We start from the raw sequence: 20,587 nt of genomic DNA, 5'->3' as shown, positions 1-20,587 counted from the left end.
AGTAAAGAGGAGATAGACCAGCTAGAGATTGCAGAACCTGAGGAATGACACAACAGCAGGTTCTCTGGATTTTCTTTTTACCTCACATATCCCAGAGAAGGTGAAGGAGCAGCCAACCACCCAGCATACCAATGGGCACACAAAAAAAGCACCCCAGTCAGGAATGTCCAAGCAGACAGCCTAGTCTTCCACCCTTCCCCCTCCCCTGGGGTGGGGTCAAAAGAAGGCTCAGTGGGGAGCATGACTTTCATTACCACCAGCAGTAACGAGGCCCCACCACCAGTGTCAGTGGAGGCCACATGGGGAGAAGAAACAAGGCTATTCTATGCTTCCCAGAAAGGACAGTACCAGCAGAGACTTCCAATCCTGCTCAGTGGTAATAAGGCCAAGTGAAAAACCTGGGCTTCCACCCCATCTGGCAATAACAAGATGGCACCCTCCTTTCCCCCACTGGTGTAGTATCAGAAAAGGCCTGCTAAAACACATGATTTAAATAAGATCTACAGTCTCCTAACAATACCCAAAATGCTCAGGTTTCAACTGAAAATCACATGTCAACCCAAGAACAAAGAAAATCTCAACTTGAGTGAAAAAAGACAATCAATAGATACTACCATAGTGATGACACTGATGTTAGAATTATCGCACAAGAATTTTAATGTAGCCATCATAAAAGTGCTTCAACAAGCAATTACAAGCATGTCCGAGACAAATTTTTTTAAAAACCCCCAAAATCTCAAAGAAATAGAAAATATAAAGAACTGAATAAAAACTTTAGAACTGAAAAATATAATAACCAAAATTTAAAAAAACCTACTCAAAAGATGGATTCAGCAGCCAATGGAGAAAAAGAGAAGAAAATCAGTGAACTAGAAGATAGAACAATAAAAATTACCGAATTTGAACAATAAAGAAAAAAACAGACTTAAAAAAAAAATGAACAGAGCCTCAAGGACCTATGGGACTATACCAAAAGATCTATTATGCATGTTATCAGAGTCCTGGAGAGAATAAAGAGAGTGGGGTTTAAAAGTATTTGAAGAAATTAATGGCTGAAATTTTTCCAAGTTTGGCAAAAGATATGAAACCTACAGATTCAAGAAGCTGAGCAAACAACAAATAAGATGAGCTCAAAGACATCCACACCAAGATCACAGACCAACTTTTGAAAAGAGAAAAAAAAATTTTGAAAGCAGAAACCCATACAGAAACGACATTCACATGACAGCAGATTTCTCATCAGAAACTATGGATGCCAGAATGAAGTGGCACATTTTTCAAGGGCTGAAAGAAAAGAACTGTCAACCCAGGAACAAAGGGGCAAATCAAGATATTTGTTGCCAGCAGACCCACCCTAAAAGAACAGCTGAAGAAAGTTTTCTAAACGGAAAGGAAAAGATAAAACAAGGAATCTGAGAACATCAGGAAGGAAGAAAGAATAATGAAAAGAGTAGTAAAATGTGGATAAATAAAATAGACTTTTTTCTCTTCTTGAGTTTTGATGTTTGAAGCAAGAACTATAACAGTGCCTTACGTAGGTCTCAATGTACATAGAAGAAGAAATATTTAGGACAATTATATCATACACAAGCGAGGGTAAAAAGACAAAAGGGAGGTAAGGTTTCTACACTTCACTTGAACTGGTAAAATGCCAACACCAGCAGACGGTAATAAGTTACGTATATATAAGGTAAAGCTAGTAACCACTAAAAAAGCTATGCAAAAAAATACACTCAAAAACACTACAGATGAGTCAAAATAGAATTGTAAAAACTTGTTCAAGTAACCACAGAAAGGCAGAAACAGATAAATGAAAAGCAGAAGGTACAAACAGAAAAAGAAATCCAAAACTAATATTTACCCAAATTTTGAAATAAAGAAGAATTGCTATTGAAGAACTTATCAGGCTACTCAGCTATCTCCAAATACCCGCAGTTCCCCATCTTAACATACTTGTTTCAAGCTGATATGCCTTTGCTTGTGCAGTGTCTTCTGCTTGGAATATACCTGGCAAGCACCTACTCATTTTACAAGTCTGAGGTTAGAAATTATCTCATCTATGAAGCCTTTTCTGACCACTATTTCCCTCCAGTAAATCGATCACTTCCTCCCTTGCCTCCACTAAATCTCAAATATAGTTCTTGCATAAGACCTATAAAGCTTTATCATATGTACCTTTATGCACACCCACCTCTCCCTAATAATCAAGAATTTCTCCTCCTCTGTTTTTGTGTCCCCAATGCCTAACACAGTACCCGGTACAAAATTCATATTCAACATTTCCTGAATGAATGAATAAAAATATGAGAGAAAAACTCCATGCACAAAGATATTCAATAAACATTGTGTAACAGAAAAAAACCCAAAATAGTTAAATAAATTATGGCTTCTACATCAGAAGATGTATAGCCATAAAAAAAGTTTTTAAAGGCTTCTCAAGCAGGAAAAGTCCAGACAATGTTAGAAAAAAGCAAAATATGAAATGGAATATAGCATGATTACAATATGCTTTTAAAAAACTATATATAGAAACATCAAAATATTTATAGTAGTAATATCTGAGTGGCAGTACTATGGGAAATATCAGTTCTTCTACTTTATTTTCCACAGTTTTCTAAAATGATGAGTATATATTACCTTATAATAAAAGTATATATATGTTTTTAATAGGAGTTCAAAAATTAGATTGTGATGATGATTGCACAACTCAATATATAAAAACCAGTGAATTATACATTTTAACTGGGTGAATTTTATGTTATGTGAGTCATATATATCTTAGTAAAACTGTTAAAAATATATGTATCTATTTAAATCTTTATTACAAGAACACAACAATAAAAAAGAAATGCGAAGGAACTAGAAGGAACCTGAGAGATCATCCAGGCCACCACTCCCATTTTGCGTATTAGAGGAAAATTTTGGCTCAAGCCACCAGTTCATTAGTGGCCAAACCTAGACTGGGATTCAGGCCTCCTCCCCACCCAGTGCTTTGTAATACCATTGCTGCTTCCATTCAGACAAAAGGAAATAATTACAACTTAACCTTGACCTGATGAGGTGCTTTGTTTTGTGGCCCCAAGTTCATTTTTAAAAAGTAAGTGCTGCCTCTCCTCCCCCCGCAAACTTTTTCCAAAGAGAATAAAGTATAGTTTCAGAGAGTAAGAGTAAAATCAATGGAAATTTATGTAACAGCAGATTTCAGCTCAATATATATGATAGAAAGCCTTAATAACTATATTTCAATGAAGGAATAGGCATGCATGTGATCACTAAAATTGCTGGAATGCAAGAACTTGGTTAAGATGGGACTAGATGACTTCCAAGATTCCCTCCCAACCAAGACTCTTTATTCTAAAAGAAAGGTCGATATCACTATTATACTACAGTTGCAATCTGTAAATATATCAGTACTGAAATATTCTCAGACAGGCACAGATCCATATTACAATGAATTTTTCCCTATAAAGTTGTTTCAAGGACAGCATGGGTTCAGGATCTACTTAAACTATGAGAAATTGTATTCCTAACAGCTGAATATTTAAAACAGCAAATATTAAAATATCTACACTGAGACTGGCAAATGCACAGTCACTATTCACTACCCCAACTTAACTCATACTTAACATATTAATTAAAAATTCCTTACCATAAAGAACAGACTGGATGGATGTGTGCACTAATTATTTTAGCAATGCCTCTCGTCAAGAAATCCCAGATGACAATTCGGCCATCATTGCAGCCAACTGCAAGCAATGTGCCCCACCTGTTAAAGGTGCAAGTCAGGGCCATGCTGATACAATCCAAAGTTCCATCAGCTTCCTAAAAATTAAAACACATACACATACAAGAATATAGACAATAATAGCCATGTATCCAAATTATTCCTTAAAGGTTCGCTATCATTTATGACACTTCTCTTGAATTTAAATTATAACATATACCAAAATAATTTCTATGTTTTCTTATATTTATTAAACTAGACAAAAGGGAGAAATATTTATAAAACTAATCAAGGATTTATGGAAAAAGATGTGCTCAATCCCTTACATTACCACTATAATTTTGTGCAAACTTTCTGGAGGGCAATGGGCAAAATACAACTTTCATATTAAAGGGGTCATACCTTTTGACCCAGTAATCATAATTCTGGGAATTTATTCCAAGAAAAATAATTTAAAACAAAAAGCTCTGAATAGCCTATATATGTAACATTAGGGAAGTCAAATTCTATCAATATCAAGTCATTTAAAATAATTATAATGATTATTCTGAAATATATTCGAGTGTTGAAAATATTTTTACATTTAAAAAAGTAAAGCACGGGCCGGCCCGGTGGCGCACTGGATAAGTGCGCCGCTTGGGAAGCGCAGCGGCGCTCCCGCCCGAGGGTTCGGATCCCACATACAGACCGGTTCCTGCTCACTGGCTGGGCGAGGCGCGGGAGCAGCACCGAGGGTTGCAATCCCGTTGCCGGTCCCCGGTCCGGTACGGGGGCAACACTGAGGGTTGCGATCCGTTGCCGGACCCGAAAAAAAAGACAAAAAAAAAAAAGTAAAGCACACGTGGGGGCTGGCTGGTGGCTCACTTGGGACAGCATGGTGTTGATAATGCCAAGGTCAAGAGTTTGGATCCCTGTACAGGCCAGCCATCAATAAGAAAAAAATAAAATAAAAGGCACATATACATATTGATTATTACTATGTAAAAACATTGATCAAAGTTAGGAAAACACAGAATAAAATCTACGTACAGATGGTGGTACTGTTTATGAAAACCCTTCAATTAAAGGTTTTTTTTCATTTAAACGGAAATAAACAGCAAGACTTAGAACATCATGGTGAGATTTCCAGCCAATACTGCATATCTATTTCCCCCCTTGCTCAAAATTAAACATTTAGTTCCTTATCATTGCAAAAGCTGTATTATACACTTAATGCTCCTTTGTCAAAAAACAAGGATCAAAAAGCATTTTCCAATCAAACATAAATACTAGATAGTTAGCATGTTCCTAAAATCATGACAAAAGTATAGTCTTACCTCAGGATAGTTCTGCCCAAAAGACTCTGCAACGAAGCAAAGAAAGAGAGTTGATGGAATATGTGTCACATACCAAGGATCATACAGCTCATGAACAATGGCTGGCTAAGTGAAGGGGGAAACTGATGCTCTTTCAGGGGCTCCATGAGGCTGTACCTGTTTTCATTATCTTACTAAGATGATACTTGCCTTTTTTACTCTCATTATCTCATAAGTGTACAGATGAGTTTTCCTGAGACTAATGACCTGTGGATATTGCAACACAGTGAATGCAAAAGCAGATGTGAGAATCCAGCCAACTTCTATTTAGGCAAACATTAAAGAGATTTGTAAAAATGTAAAACAATGTCATTCTTCTCACTATGTTTTGTTTTCAAAAATAAAATAACTGTTTATATATATAAGTAATGAGTTTATTATGATTATTTTAAAATAATAAGCTTTAAAAATATCTCAGTTTTAACTTCTAAATTGGTAAACATCGCTTGATATAACCTTCATAAAGAAAAGCTCTTTGGGGGTCCTCAATTTCTTAAAAGTATAAAGGGATTCCGAGACCAAAAAGCTTGAGAACTGTTAACATATCCAAGTCTAGCAAAAGTCCTCTCACATCCTCTGGGCATTTCACAATTTATTTCCATATTTACTAAAATGAAGAGCAAGGGAAGGCAAGAATCAAATCAGCCAAATTATCTTAAGTCCCAGCTACTCTCTGAAACTTTTATTAATAGCAGCCAACCAGCAGCGATCACTCCCCTTCCTGACTAATAAAATCATTTAGGTTGTAACATAATCTGGTAGTTCATTAAACATGTAATTCCCTCTAGTCAATTCTTAAGCAAACAGCACATGGGTACAGACATCCCTGAATGCATTTCCCCTATTAAATATGGTATTTGTACATTAGCAATAAACATTTCGAGCTACAGTATGATGGTATGATACTGCCTGCTTGTCAGAATATTAATTTTGGCAGCAGCACAATCACTGTCAGTGTTGTTTATTTAACTACCTAAATATTTTATTACAGTGGTTTATAAAACTATACTCTGAGAACTACAGGTCCAATTAAGTTGTTTTACATATAGGGTGTCCAAATAAGACTTCATTTAAAAAAGCAGTCCACTGCTTTTTAAAAAGTTTGAAAAGCAGTTTTATTGCATTTTGTTTTTTATAAAACTTAATAGAAAACTAAAGAGTGAAAAACCTTAAAACTAATCAAAAGAAACACAGGCCCTACAGTTAAGAAAACTGAAAGAAACATGAAAATAAAGGTCAATAATTGCCAGAAAAGGTAAATAATTTGACTTATCTACCATGACCAGACTTAAGGTGACTGACTGAGTTCAATTATGAAAGAAAAGAATGAAAGGAAATGCTGAAATCATAACAAGATAGGCTTTTTTGAAAGAATATTTTTAGTATTACTAAAGTTATACATGTAATATAGAAATGTATAATTAAAAAATGATAGTTTCTCTCCTCCAACTCACTCACCAAGGTAAAAGCTTCCATATGTTTTTATATGCTTATATATTCACATCTTTAAGGTTTGTTTAAAAAACAAAACAAAACACATACAACCTAAAAATATATAGTACTCAGGAAGGAACAGAATAAAACTTGCTGTATTGGGAGAAGGGAAAATCACACATAAGGTTCTGAGAGAATCCAGAATCCAGGGTCATTTTAACGCCAGTTTTAACACAGAATATCCTGTATTTGTTTTTATGTTTTGGGATGGTTTGTTCTTTTCTTTTTTGTGGGGTCGTTCTAGTTAACAGGGTTAAGGAGTTTAAAGGAGCAAAAAGTGACACATAAAATAGACTAAGCTAGTTTGGGGCACTCTGGTTGAAGGACCTAAGCAAGAACTCTGTCAACTAGGGTTATGGGAGTGCAAGGCCATTTCCTCAGAGAACGCTCAAGACCAGTTTGACATTCCCCATCCTTCCACCAGCTACCATTTTGTGCTATAATTGGATTAACGATACTTAGTTTCAGATCATGAGGAGGTATGGGGGAAGATGCCCGAAGACGCCGATGCCAAACAGAACTAAACCCTGCTCAATTAAAACAAACTATAAGAGAGATTTGACTTTGTAATACGCTTGGTAACTCAAAAAACAAATAACTTTTATAGCAAAATATACATTTCCAAAAGTGATTACAGAAGAAAAATTATTGACTGGATGAATGAATAAAGAACACACTGAAAAGGTGTTCAAGACCTATCACCTGAAAAAAAAAGAAGTAGACCCATATAGTTTGATGGGCAATTTCTCCTAAATTTCAAGGAGCAGATCATTATTTATGTTACTCAAACTATTTCTGAGCAGGAAAAAAAGATTAGTTTCTTATAAAGCCAACATAACTCTGACACCAAAACCTAATAAAAACAGTACAGAAAGTAAGAGCTCCTTTCACTTAAGAATATAAATAGTACATGGCATTTCACCTTTAGATTCTGCACTTAAAAAGTAATTTCTAGCAGTATATAACTAAATGCGAACCACAAAGAATCTGGAGTTTGTTATTCTACCATATAAGAAGGCATTATAGCATAGCAGGAAAAAAAAAAAAACAACAGTATTATGGCAAGACCACTCCAAACATCTTCATAGCACAATGCACTCTAATGTAAATTGTTAGTCAAGAATGTTAAAAAACCATACAATCCTATTAATAGACGCTGAAAAAACATTTACTAAAACCTAGCCATTTCCAACAGTATTATGGCAAGACCACTCCAAACATCTTCATAGCACAATGCACTCTAATGTAAATTGTTAGTCAAGAATGTCAAAAAACCATACAATCCTATTAATAGACGCTGAAAAAACATTTACTAAAACCTAGCCATTTCTAATAAAAGGAACAGAAGACTACATAACTGATTTTCAAAAACTATTTACCAAAAATACAAACAATATCATTCCAAAAAGTGAAATATTAAAACCATTTCAGGGCCGGCCCGGTGGCACACTCGGTTGAGTACGGTGCTTGGGAGTGCGGCGGTACTCCCGCCGAGGGTTCGGATCCCATATAGAGACCAGTCCGCTCACTGGCTGAACGCGGTGCGGGCGCGACACTGAGGGTTGTGATCCCGATGCCGGTTGCGGTACGGGCGCGACACCGAGGGTTGCGATCCCGTTACCGGTCACGAAAAAAGACAAAAAGGGAAAAAAAAAAATTTCAATTAATATGAGCAAGATGATATTATTAGTCAATATCATCTTGGAGGGTCTAGCCAAAGGAATGAGAAAATAAAATAATTGGTTTAAACATTAAATGTAAGGAGATAAAAGTTTCTCTCGCTGATATCACTAAATATCTAGAAAATACAATAAACTGTAATTTAAAAAACTACCCAAAGTAATAAGAAAATAAAGTAAGGTGGTTGATACAAGAGAAATATTCAAACATTAACAGTCTTTCTTTACATTAGCAATTAGTACCCAGAAGTGGAAACGAAGGGGTAAATTCCACTCACAATGCTATAAGCATAAAATATTTAAGGCAAAAAATATAATAAGGAAGACACAGGATATGTATGAAGAAAACTATAAAAATCTTAGTTAAGGTCATAAAGTCTAAACAAATGAAAAGCCAGTCTACATTGTTGGATGGAAAAGCTTAATGACTTTCTCCAAAAAATTAATAAGTTTATGCAATTCCAGATAGATTAAAGACAAATATTTTTTTAAAATTTAATGTACATTAAGGCCATTGACATATGATAAAGATGGCATTTCAATTTAGTGGGGAATTTATTTAATACATAGGGATGGACAACTTCCTATTGAGAAGGAAAAAAATGTTACAATTCTTCTTGCATATCACATATAAAAATAAATTTCAGGTAAATTAATGTTTTTAGAAAGCAAAAATCTTAAAAGAAAATCTAGGAGACCACATACATATAAACTAACCAGGTAAATTAAAGAAATGTTTTTAGAAAGCAAAAATCTTAAAAGAAAATCTAGGAGACCACATACATATAAACTAAGGCAGGGAATACCTCAACCAAGAGAGGAAAACCAAAAGCTCTAAAAGAGAAATATATTTGATTATATAAAAATTAGAACATTCTGCATGCTAAAAGTTCCCATCAACAGTAAAAAGATTTAGAAAAAAATCTGCAATTCAGATGACAGATAAGAGTTGATAAATCCAGGGCCGGCCCGGTGGCGCACTCGGTAGAGTGCGGCGCTTGGGAGCGCGGTGGCGCTCCCGCCGAGGGTTCGGATCCCATGTAGAGACCGGTCCGCTCACTGGCTGAGTGCGGTGCCCCCCCCCCCCCCCCCCCTGCGATCCCGTTACCGGTCACGAAAAAAGACAAAAAGGAAAAAAAAAAAAAGTTGATATATCCATATTATAAAGCAAGTTTATACATTAGTAAGAAAAGACAACCAAAATAAAATATATGAATAAGCAAGTCACAGTAGATAAAAATCAGATGGCCTCTACACAAAGGGAAACATGATCAAACTCGGCCGTAGTCAAAGAAATATAAATCAAATTATAAATGAAATGCCACTATCATCCACCAGAAAGGAACATTTAAGAGACAGCACTTACTGCTTGGTGGGGGCAGGAGGAAAGTGGGCAAAGGATACTTTCATATACAGTGCCTATAAAAATGGGAACTGTTACAACCTTTTGAAAAAGAAGTCTATTAAAAGCATAAATATACATAGTCTTCATCTCAGCAAACCTACAACTGGAAGCCTAATCTCCATGGATGTAAACAAGCGGGATTTTTAATGTATTGTTCCTGGTAACAAAAAAAGAAAAGAAAGCCCCCCTCCCCCAAAACTGGATACAAGGTAAATGCCCATTAATAGTGGAATGACTGAATGAATTATGTTATATTTAAATATAGATGATTATACTATTTCTCTCAGAAATTTTCCATTAGTGTCAATAAATGGGGGGTAAAAAAGCAAGACACAAAGTATATATAATATGATCTCATTTTTGTAAACGTGTATGTACACACACAAGTAAAAGAGCATGGAGAGAAATACGGAAGGAGATTTATGGGACTATGAACAATGAAGAGAGGAAGCAAGGGGAAAAAAACACACTTTTTAAAAAACGGCATTCATAGTTAAGCTAAAATTAAATATCACATGAGTATCTGTATGAATCAATTAAAATTATTAGCTCTATTATCTCCTCATTGTGTAGAAATAGTATCTTACAGTGTTAAATGAAAAAAGCAATTTGCAAATAATGTGTACAAAAAAGAGAGCACCTATTTCAGTAAAAAGCAAAAACAAAGCCCTTACAAATTTATGTGTAAATATGTTTATATGAGCAAGGAAAAAGGTATAAAAGGATAAACTCTAGTTAACATATAGGGAAGTCAAAAACCCATGGGCCTTTCCAGACAAAAACTCATACTGTCTCAACATTTCTTTGAAGTGCTCAAATCTCCTTTACTATTAACAGCTACCACTCACTGAATGTTTATGTGCCAGACCCTATACTAGAATTATAAACATATTATCTCATTCAATTCTCAAAATCCACTATTAAGTGGGTACTATGATAACCCATTCCACAGATGAAGAAAGTTATGCTTAAAGATTGTCATTTCCCAAGTTCATATGGTTAAAAACTGGCAAAATTGGGACCTGACTCAGAAACCATATTCTTAAATACAACTACACTAAAAAGCCTCTAGAATCTTGCCTGAATCTGACCTCAAGTTTACTAGTCTATGATTTGCAAAACACACTTGTCCTTTACTGAAAGTCAAAATTTGCCCATCTCCTTTCAGCACCTTTCTCCTCAAATCCTCAAAGAGCACCAACTTAACGTGCAAGCTCCTTCAGGGCCACGGAATGTCAATCAACCAAGCAATGTGAGCTAAACAACCTGCCTAAAATCTCTTATCTACTGAGGGCTTTTCTTAGCAACTTCACTTTATCCTATTTGTTCCAAAAAATATCATCCTTTTTGCTAGAGAAAGCAAAAGAAAAATAAGACTTTAAGCATTCCACTTCCCCTCTGCCTACAAAGTCCATAGTAAGCACATAAAAGTTATTTGTCAGAGTGTTGAATGAATGAACCTGGGGTTGCACCATCCAGCCAAACAGGAGACAACCTTGTTCTTCATGCTCCACATAACATTGAGGACCCTTCTTATTGCCTCATTTTTACAATCTTGGCTTTGAGTCTCACTAGCTTTCCTACCACTATTGCTAAAAGCCCATGCCACCCTCATCTGTTCACCTAATATGTGGCCCTCTTTTATACGTGCCTTTTTGGAATCTGAGCTTGGACAGCTTTCAGCACAATCACACCAGCTTCCTCAAGTACCTCCTCCTTTTCTTCCTGCTGAGGATCCTTTCTCCAAACTGCCTTTTAGGCTTCCGGGCCTCTCAAGCTTTCCTCCTCCCAGTCTCATGACACAGAATAACATCTATTCTCTGAATTACTGAACATCCACCTCCTTAGAGACATGATTGCCATGAGCTGTAAAATTTCATGGACCTTTTCTCCCAATAGTCCTATTAATTTCTACTTGCCAACAAATTCTTCCCTATTGTGATAGTTTAGTTCCAGAGTAGCAGTTTCCATTCTGCCTATCTAACAAGAGATGACACTGTCAGTATTTCTTTCAGAGAAATGCAACTTGCAGATGTCTAGATAATTGATTCCACTCTACCCACATCCCATCACTACCATAATTACTACATTTCCTTAACTCCAGTCTTCCATACCTCAATCAATCTTTTATAAAGCTGCCAGAGCCAACTTTCTAAGCCCCAAATCACATAATGTCACTCAGCTGCTTAAAAACCTTCTTTGCTAAACAATATACAAATCTCCTAAGCATAATTTCAAAAAGTAATTTCAATTTGGTCCCAACCAGTATTTTCCATTTTATTTTTGGCTAATTCCCATCAGCACCTAGTATAGGAACTCAGGTAACCCACCCTAAGCACCAGCTACAGGCTACTGACCATTTCCTGAACATACCACACACATTCATGCCTCAGAGCTGTTGCCCCTGCTGTTCTCTCTGCTGGAAATTACCATCTCCCACTTGGCCCTCTGGAAAATCCTACTGCATCTTTAATGTGTGGGTTAAGTGGCACTTCCTCTACAAAATCATCCCCAAATTCTACTGCCAGACCCCCAAACAATGCAGAATTGCTCTTAATTGCTCTTTCAGCTGGATTCCCATAATGCATTCATTTATTATGATTCCACAGTTACTTGCTTATGTTTGTCTCTCCTCCATGTTCTATGTATGTCTTTATACAGGGCAAAGGTAGTATCTTATTTCAGTATTTTTCAAACGGTAAGACTCAATTCACCATAAATAGATAAATCAATATAGTGAGTCATAACAAGTTTTTTAATAGATTCAAACAGAAAATATCAAAGGGCATTGAGCATAACAAGGGTTAAGCATAATTTTGAGAAACTGAGTTATACAGGTATGTATGTATAATGAGTCGTGATAGAAAATATATTTCTTAGGGCTGGCCCAGTGGCGCACTGGAGAGTGCGCCACTTGGGAGTGCGGCGGCGCTCCCGCCGAGGGTTCGGATCCCATGTGGAGATCAGATCCCATGTGGAGACCGGTTCCCGCTCACTGGCTGAGCGCGGTGCGGGCGCAACACCGAGGGTTGCGATCCCGTTGTCGGTCCCCAGTACGGGCGCAACACCAAGGGTTGCGATCCCATTACCGGTCAGTAAAAAAGACAAAAAGGAAAAAAAAAAAAAGAAAGAAAATATATTTCTTACTGTGAGCTGTGGTAAAAAATAAGTTTGAAAAACTGTCTTATTTAACTTAGTATCCCCAGTGCATATGCCCAATACACAACAGGGGTTCAAAAGTGGTTGCAAAAGTAAAATTAGCGTTCTTGCCTATAGGCCATTTGAGTCACCACAATAAGAACACATTCATTTCCTTTCTCTGGCCAGATGTCCTTTAGTATGCTCCCACAATCACATCACTTCTGTTCCTTTCTCTTTTTTATTTGCAATCATTAACTTTCTCTCTTGAAAATTCAGTCATTTCCACAGAAGTTTTTATCTTTTTGATCCAGGCCTCTTAATTTGTGTGTGTGTTTTAATTCCTTTTGTTGTTGTTTTCCTTTATTTCCAGGCCTTGTTTAAATTGTCTAACTTTCCACTGCTAAATATTCCTTCCTAAGTTTCTCCCTCATGAATCTTTTGTATCATTCAAGAAAAATCTTTCCCAAGACCCTGCTATCTCTTTTAAAGTACTAGCCTCTAACCTTTCCTCCATCCCTAACTTAAATAAAAATCAACTCTCTGCCTCTATTTCATCTCCCATATCCTCCTAAAATCATTGTAATCTGGTTTCTGCTCAAGTTGCTGAGGGACCCCAAGCTGCCAAGGACTAAACAGAGCAGTCCTTTCTCAGCTCTCACCTCCAACTGCTCTACAATTGGCTTCTATGGGAAGGTACCACAACAACCTGTATTCTCTTCTACCTCTACATGGATAAATACATATAAGGCACTTGAAAACGTACCTACCTCATAAGTACTATACAACTGTTAGCTAATTTATTATCATCATCATTTATTCTTCCTCTTGTCCTCTAAATATAGGTAATTATCCAAGATTCTGTTCTTGACAATTTACTTTTCTGCCCCTCCCCTCTTCTCCCTTGGTCATGTCATCTACTCACCAGGTTTTAATTAGCCCACCTGTAGGATTACAAATCTCTCATAAATCCAAACCTGTCTCCTGAACCCTAGATCCACACTCAACATGTCCAAAGCTAACTCCATGAATTTTATCCATAGCATCATTATTAGCTCCCATCATTTTTCACTTCACTGTCTTCCTTACCACTACTATTTGCAATCAGTTCTCAAATTCTGTCACCTATAACTCCTCAATGTCTTTCATTTTCATTTCCTAGTGCAGGCCTTGCTTATCACTCCTCTACTCCAGCCCTTCAAACTGGTTTCACACCCCTCCAAGATTCAACTACACATTGCTGTCAGATAAACCTTACAAAATCATAGCTTCAAATGAGTTACTTACGAGTCACAACTCTTCAATGAATCTACCCTACTTTCCTTAAAAAGCACAAACTTTTCAGTTGGCATTCAAGAGCCTCCAGGAAACAGAGGGTACTAATCCCATCTCTTGGCCTTCTCTTTCTTATTCACAGTACTCACAACCTGGTCAAACAGGAGAATCCGTTAGCTGTTCCTTCACTGATGTCTTAGCTCAAACATAATCCTAGTGAGTATTCTTCCCCATATCTTCAAACTTTAGCCTGTTGATATTTTACCAACTTTAAATGTCCTCTTAAAACTCCAACTAGGGGCTGGCCAGTTAGCTCAATTGATTTGAGCGCTATTTATAACATCAAGGTCATAGGTTTGGATCCCCCTACTGGCCAGACGCAAAAACAAACAAAAACAAACCTCCAACTCCTCCACAGGTATTCTGGGGTTTGTTCTTCCTGCCTTTCTTCTCTGCCCCAAAGATATTCACTCCCTCTTCTAAACATTCTTAGCACTTAATAATGACTCTTATAGGCTTGTCTACTTTCTGCAATATCCTATGCTATTTACATAATAACCTTAAACTCCAAAAACTTAAAACTCTTAGCAAAAAAACTCCTTAAAAGGCAAAGACCATTTCTTAAATATTTTTGGAGCGCTTTGAACAGTCAGCACATCTGATTCCTTCCTTTTTCTAGAGAAACCAGCCGTTAAAGACAGCAAGTCGTGCGGGAGTTCTTGAAAACCTCAGACATCCGTAGGCTGCCATGCTAAATGTCACTAATGAAAGTCCAGACGAAAGGACCTACAGTTTTAAAACAATCTTGGTTAAGGGGTAAACAGGAAATGTCTCAAAGAGAGTGACAAAAGGCAACTGCCTCTGTAATGCACATCTCAGTGTTTTACACACCGTCCCCGGAAGATAAGAACCTCAGGTCGGAAGTCAAGATAACTGCATTACAGTGCCAACTATGCTATTTACTTACTTAGTGCCTCGTCACGACCCTCTGATCCTTTTCCCACCAGTTCAATGAGACTTCTACTAGAAGATGCCCAAGCTCCCCGGCTTAGACATCCCGTTTCTACAAAAAGATTTAACTTGTCCAGGCACCCAATCCCCTGACAAGTTTCCAGAGCGTCACCCCATGCCTCATTTGCTCAGATTCCATCTCCAACAGCTCTGGTCCTACCTGCTCTAGGCTACTTCAGCACCTGAGACCTTGTAATCTCAGCTAAGTCAGAACTAAATGTCCCTGGTGCTCCGCAACTGATGTGAAAGCGGCCTCGGTAAAGGGAATGAATGCATTCTACTCGGGCAGAACCTGGGCTTCCTCCTCCTGCTGCTGCTGCTGCTCCACATCAGGTGTGCCCAATGATCCGTCGTAGAAAAGTGTCCCTAAGGTTGCAGCCTGAGTCCCCTCCCGCCCGAGTTCCCCCCTTTCCAGTGGGTTTTTCTAAGAAGTAGCCATAGCCCTCCTCACCTAGCAACTCGAGGTTCATCCCTGCGGACTCCGGCCGCCCGGTCTCAGCTCCGGCAGCAACGCCTTCACTCCCGGTCGCTTCTAAGTCGTGCGTCTAAGTGGGAGCACCGCGAAGAGCCTGCCGCAAGCTGCGGAGACTTTCTGACTTAGAAGGCCCCGGCGGCTTCCGCTTTCTTCCCCCGCCTTCCTTGTTCGTTTCAAGTGGGCTGTCCATATATATGCCTAACCAAAAAGAAGTATACACGCTCTCGGAATTAATTAATTATAGCCTTTGTTAAGGCATATAAACATTATCGTCACTCGGAACTTTAAGAAGTGCAAGGACATAAGGCTATTTTCTCCGGGAACATGTAGGTACGTTAAAGTCTTTAGGCATATAGTTAACCTACTAGTCCCTGCCGTGTTGTGCGTTCAGCGGTATTGTCCGGACGGGCTGCCGCGGACTCCGCAAGAAAGGTTCCGGCAAGTCCTATTGACGTAGGAAAGCGGGAAAGGTCGGCCCCTAGTGCTTGGGTGTGGAACGCCGCTGACGTCGTTCAGCGGTATTGTCCGGACGGGCTGCCGCGGACTCCGCAAGAAAGGTTCCGGCAAGTCCTACTGACGTAGGAAAGCGGGAAAGGTCGGCCCCTAGTGCTTGGGTGTGGAACGCCGCTGACGTCGTCAAGGCGCGTACTCGTCCTACCTGTAGGGTAGTTGCCGTGAATCTGTGTCAGTCGCGTGACAATTATTTCACATTTGTGAAGATATGCCATTAATCCCGCAGAAAGGTACGATATTATTTGTTAGGCCTTTATCTAAGGTTTTACGTGTACCCAGCTTTGACCAGGACACTGTGAAAAAGAATGGGAATGAGAAGTGGACTGAGTTCCCCGGCGCTCAGTCAGACAGAACTGGGATGATGAGATACACAAGTCGATTAGAGAAATCCAGTTCATGGTAGCTCACGGAGGGGCAAGTTTTATAGAAACAAATAACGACTATAGATGCTGTGGGAGAAGGGAAGAACTGCGGAGGCTCGCCGCAGAAAATAGGACTCGGGCTGGACCCCGTGTGTGGATACAGTGCCAGTAATCCCAGCTCCACCCCTAACCCCACCCCTTGAGCACTATCTTCTCCTCTGTGCCTCAGTTTTCTAATAGGTATAATAGGGGTGATAATAATAGTACTTACAGGATTATTGTGAGGATTAAATGAGTTAACATATAAAGCACCTAAAATAGCAAGCGCGCAGTAAATATTAGTTATTAGTTACAAATCACTTTCCCCTAAATTGTGTCACTTCCTTGAGTCTATTGGGTAGGTTAGCACCATTTAACCTAATACAATAATTGAGGCTCAAAAATGTTAAGCAGTTTGCACTCCTTCACATACCCAAAACATTGCCAAGATGCCATCCAAAATATTGGACTACCAACAATACGAGTATTTCTGCATACTCTTGCAATCATTTGTAATTATCAATTCCCTTAAATTCTGCCCATTTTATAGATGAAAAAAAATGTTGTTACATGTATTTCTTAATAAGGATGAACAACTTTGCACGCGTATAAATGTATATTTTTCTCTTCTGTGAGGCAGCCTGTTTAGGTCCTTTGCCTATTTTTTGGAGGGGGTATATTCATCTTGTAGGATTTTTAAGCAAGGAATAACGGATCACATTGGTGTTTAAGAAGTAAAACTCAAGGACAGTGCAGAGTAGGAATTTATTAGAGGTGTGAAAAGTCACTAGGATTTTACTGCAGTAATCCTGTGGAGAAATGAGGAAGACATGAATAAAAGACACAGTAATGGGGGGGAAAGAAGGCAATTCATTCAAGAGATGTACGAGACAGACTTGAAAGGATGGGAAAGACTGTTTGGTTGTATTGGCTGAAAGAGGGAGTGAAGGCTTTCTCAGAAAAGGTACTCTTGATCACAATCCGAAGGCAATTCATTCAAGAGATGTACGAGACAGACTTGAAAGGATGGGAAAGACTGTTTAGTTGTATTGGCTGAAAGAGGGAGTGAAGGCTTTCTCAGAAAAGGTACTCTTGATCACAATCCACACCTATTGTCAGTGGGATTACAGACTTCAAAAATTGTAAGAACTAAAAAAGAAACATAGACAGCGACATAAACACAGTTCTGCATTCCCTGGAGAGAAGAAGGGTTGGAAGGGAAGAAAGATATTTGAAGGTACTTCAAAAGTTCATGGCAAAATAGAATTAAAAAATAATACAAACCTTTCCATGAGCTTTTTGAAGACCCTGCATATATATCTATGACATTCACTTGAAGATACACCTCCAACAATGGAAAAATACACATACACAAGGCTCTTCCTTTAAGTATTGTTTATAATTGCAAAATATTGGAAACTATATTGAAATTTTTTAACAAGGGAGCCCTACATTTTCATTCTGCACAGGGTCTTGCAAATTATGTAGCTAGTCCAGTATGCCTCTGCTTGTCAGCCACAAATGTGCAGAAAGAGGTGCTTCATTCACACAGTGCACCCTGTCCCCTGGCCACAGTTGATTGGTCTGTGGGCAAGCCCCTGACCCAAGCTGAACCCAGTTAGATTTCTCTCCCAAGAATTGGGAATGGGAACTAAATGGACCCCACAGTCTGACACATCTGTTGAAGAGAATAATGTGAATTAGGGGCTATTGGCTCACACTAGATGGAAAATATGGTAGTTGGCTACAGGTTGAAAATTAAAGCAGAGATTCATAAACAATTCAAAGACAATACTTTCTGCATCTGATTGGTTCCCAAGAACATGACTCGTTAATATCCTCTCTTTCTCTTAAGTATCCTTGGAACTTTATAAAGTATTCCCTTTTTGCTTATGCTATTCTAAAACATCTTTAGCTGACTACAGATTTGTAACTAATGCCACTCTCTGAGAATGCTCAAAACCCATTTGGGTTAGAAGACGATAGAGAAGGGAGTATCATTTCTAACTGAAAAAAACTTATAAAACCATTTCTAAAACCAGTTTCAACCATTCAAAATCACTTTAAAGAAAGAAAACCTGAGCTGGCCAGTTAGCTCAGTTGGTTAGATCATGGTGTTATAACACCAAGGTCAAGGTTTTGGATCCCCATACCTGCCAGTCATCAAAAAATAAGAAAATAAAAGAAAGAGAAAAACCTACAGCTGCTGCTCTCCAGAAACAAAGGAAAACTTTGCCTAAAGACAAAGCAACAAAGAAAAACATTATGTGAAAACAACAGGCATGTTTCCTCTCAATTCTCTGACTCTCCAGTGTAATTATTGTGATCATTTTTGTAGACTGGGTGCTAATATAGCTGACGACATTAAAATTAAAACCCTTGAAAATATTGTTACAAAACCCATGAAGGGATTTTCAGTTTTTCTCCGATTTACTTTCTTTCTTTTTCTCTAATGTGTGTGTTACACAATTCAGAGAGCCAGCTACAGGCAATTCAAGAAAAGAGAACTGTTCTATTTGGCAATATATTTTTGCAGGGGAAAGAGAAGAGTTTATCTCCTGAATATCTCCACCCTCGGTGCTCTATAAACAGAATCTGAAGCCCACTTCATCCCATGCCAAAACCCTAACACTGGGGAAACTCGTCTGCTGGAGGCTGTGGAGAGTTCTGATGTGGCTCTCTACTCCAGAAACTGGGAGGCTCTGTTGTAGAGGCTTACTCACATGGAGAACTTCAAACGATCAATCCAGAATATATAAAGAAATACAAATCCATTTTTTAAAAGAAGAGACCACCAAATATAACATATGAAAAGGATGTTCAGTCTCATCAGTAGTCAGGAAAATGCAAATTAAAGCCAGAATGAGACATCTTACAACCACAAAGTTGACAACACTAAAAAGAGAGCCCCCAAATTCTTGTGAGAGAATTCTCTGAAAAGAATGTCAGTACAACCACACTGGAAAACTATTTGTCATCATGTAGTGAATATGAAATTGTATACATGTGTATGTACTATAACCAGGAAATTCCACCTTTAGGTATATATTGTAGAAAAACTCTTGCACAGTTTTAGAACTTCCGGTCAAAATGGCGGAATAGATGGTCCCTAGCGTCACTCTCTCCCACAAATCAACTGATTTAAACTATAAAAACATAACATCAAGCACGTATGGAACAGGGAGACGTCCAGCAGGGGAGGCAGAAGCTCTACGGAGACCACATGCCCTGCAGGGCCGCCGTCACACGATCCGGCAGATAGGCTTCACCGCTGCCACCCGGCTCCAATCCAAGCCCAGCCCAGTGCACACAGAATGGGGAGACATACGGCAAGGGAGGCGGAGGCTCTGCAGAAAACACACACCCTGTGGGGCCACCACTGCATGATCCAGCAGGTAGGCTTCACCGGAGTCACCTGGCTCCATTCCCAGCCTGGCCTAGTGCACTCGGAGAAGGGACACGTCTGGCACGGGAGGCGGGAACTCCACAGGGACCACACTGCTGCCAAGCGATCCAGCAGCCCGGCCAAAGTGTACGGAGCACAGAGATGTCCAGCAAGGGACATAGAAGCTCCATAGAGTCCACATGCCCTGTGGGGGGGCTGCCGCTGCACGATCCGGCAGCAGGTAGGCTTCACTGCCGCCACCTGGCTCCATCCCAAGCCCAGCCTAATGTGCACAGAGCAGGGAGACATCCTGCAGGGGAAGGGGAAGCTCTGCAGAGACCACACGCTCTGCGGTGCCTCGGCGAATCCCAGCAGCCTGGGCCAGAGTGCATGGAACAGGGAGAAGTCCAGCACGGGAGGTGGAAGCTCAGCAGAGACCACACACCCTGTGGTACCGCTCCATGATCCAGCAGCCCGGCAGAGTCCAAGCTGACCAGAGAGGTGGCTCCCCGGAGAGGCCCAAGACCCAAGGCAACCACACATGCAAGGCACTAGTGGCCAACTGAGCAGTCACTGAGGTAGCCATATCAAATTGGCAACCACAGCAACATCTTAGTCAGTCAATAGTGTCAAACCTGTGGACTGTGAAACCCCCTGCCCCAATGAATAAACATCAAAAAAAAAAAAAAAGAAAAAAAAAAAAAAAAAAAAAAAAAAAAAAAAAAAAAAAAA

At 38.9% G+C, this 20,587-nt stretch overlaps 1 protein-coding gene and 1 long non-coding RNA gene across 2 annotated transcripts in view; one reads left to right on the top strand and one right to left on the bottom strand.

Moving 5' to 3' along the window:
• The window catches only part of RBBP5 (retinoblastoma binding protein 5), a 31,857-nt gene extending 16,185 nt beyond the window's left edge, over positions 1-15,672 (bottom strand). Inside the window, exons 1-3 of the mRNA XM_008580733.1 lie at positions 15,533-15,672; positions 5,041-5,066; positions 3,650-3,822 (exon numbers count right to left, since the gene is read on the bottom strand). Of these exons, the coding sequence (XP_008578955.1) occupies positions 3,650-3,822; positions 5,041-5,066; positions 15,533-15,551 (218 nt within the window). The 5' untranslated portion in view covers positions 15,552-15,672. The remainder of the gene's footprint in view (positions 1-3,649; positions 3,823-5,040; positions 5,067-15,532) is intronic.
• A 560-nt stretch (positions 15,673-16,232) lies between these two features.
• LOC103596890 overlaps positions 16,233-20,587 on the top strand; it is a 17,580-nt gene continuing 13,225 nt past the window's right edge. The window contains exon 1 of the long non-coding RNA XR_551070.1: positions 16,233-16,299. This is a non-coding gene — a long non-coding RNA (uncharacterized LOC103596890). The remainder of the gene's footprint in view (positions 16,300-20,587) is intronic.

Source organism: Galeopterus variegatus, unplaced genomic scaffold (genome assembly GCF_000696425.1).
Source record: "Galeopterus variegatus unplaced genomic scaffold, G_variegatus-3.0.2 Scaffold86, whole genome shotgun sequence".
In the NCBI taxonomy this organism is placed as follows: Eukaryota; Metazoa; Chordata; class Mammalia; order Dermoptera; family Cynocephalidae; genus Galeopterus; species Galeopterus variegatus.
The sequence above is the reverse complement of the archived record's forward strand: the minus strand, read 5'-3'. Positions and strand labels throughout refer to the sequence as shown.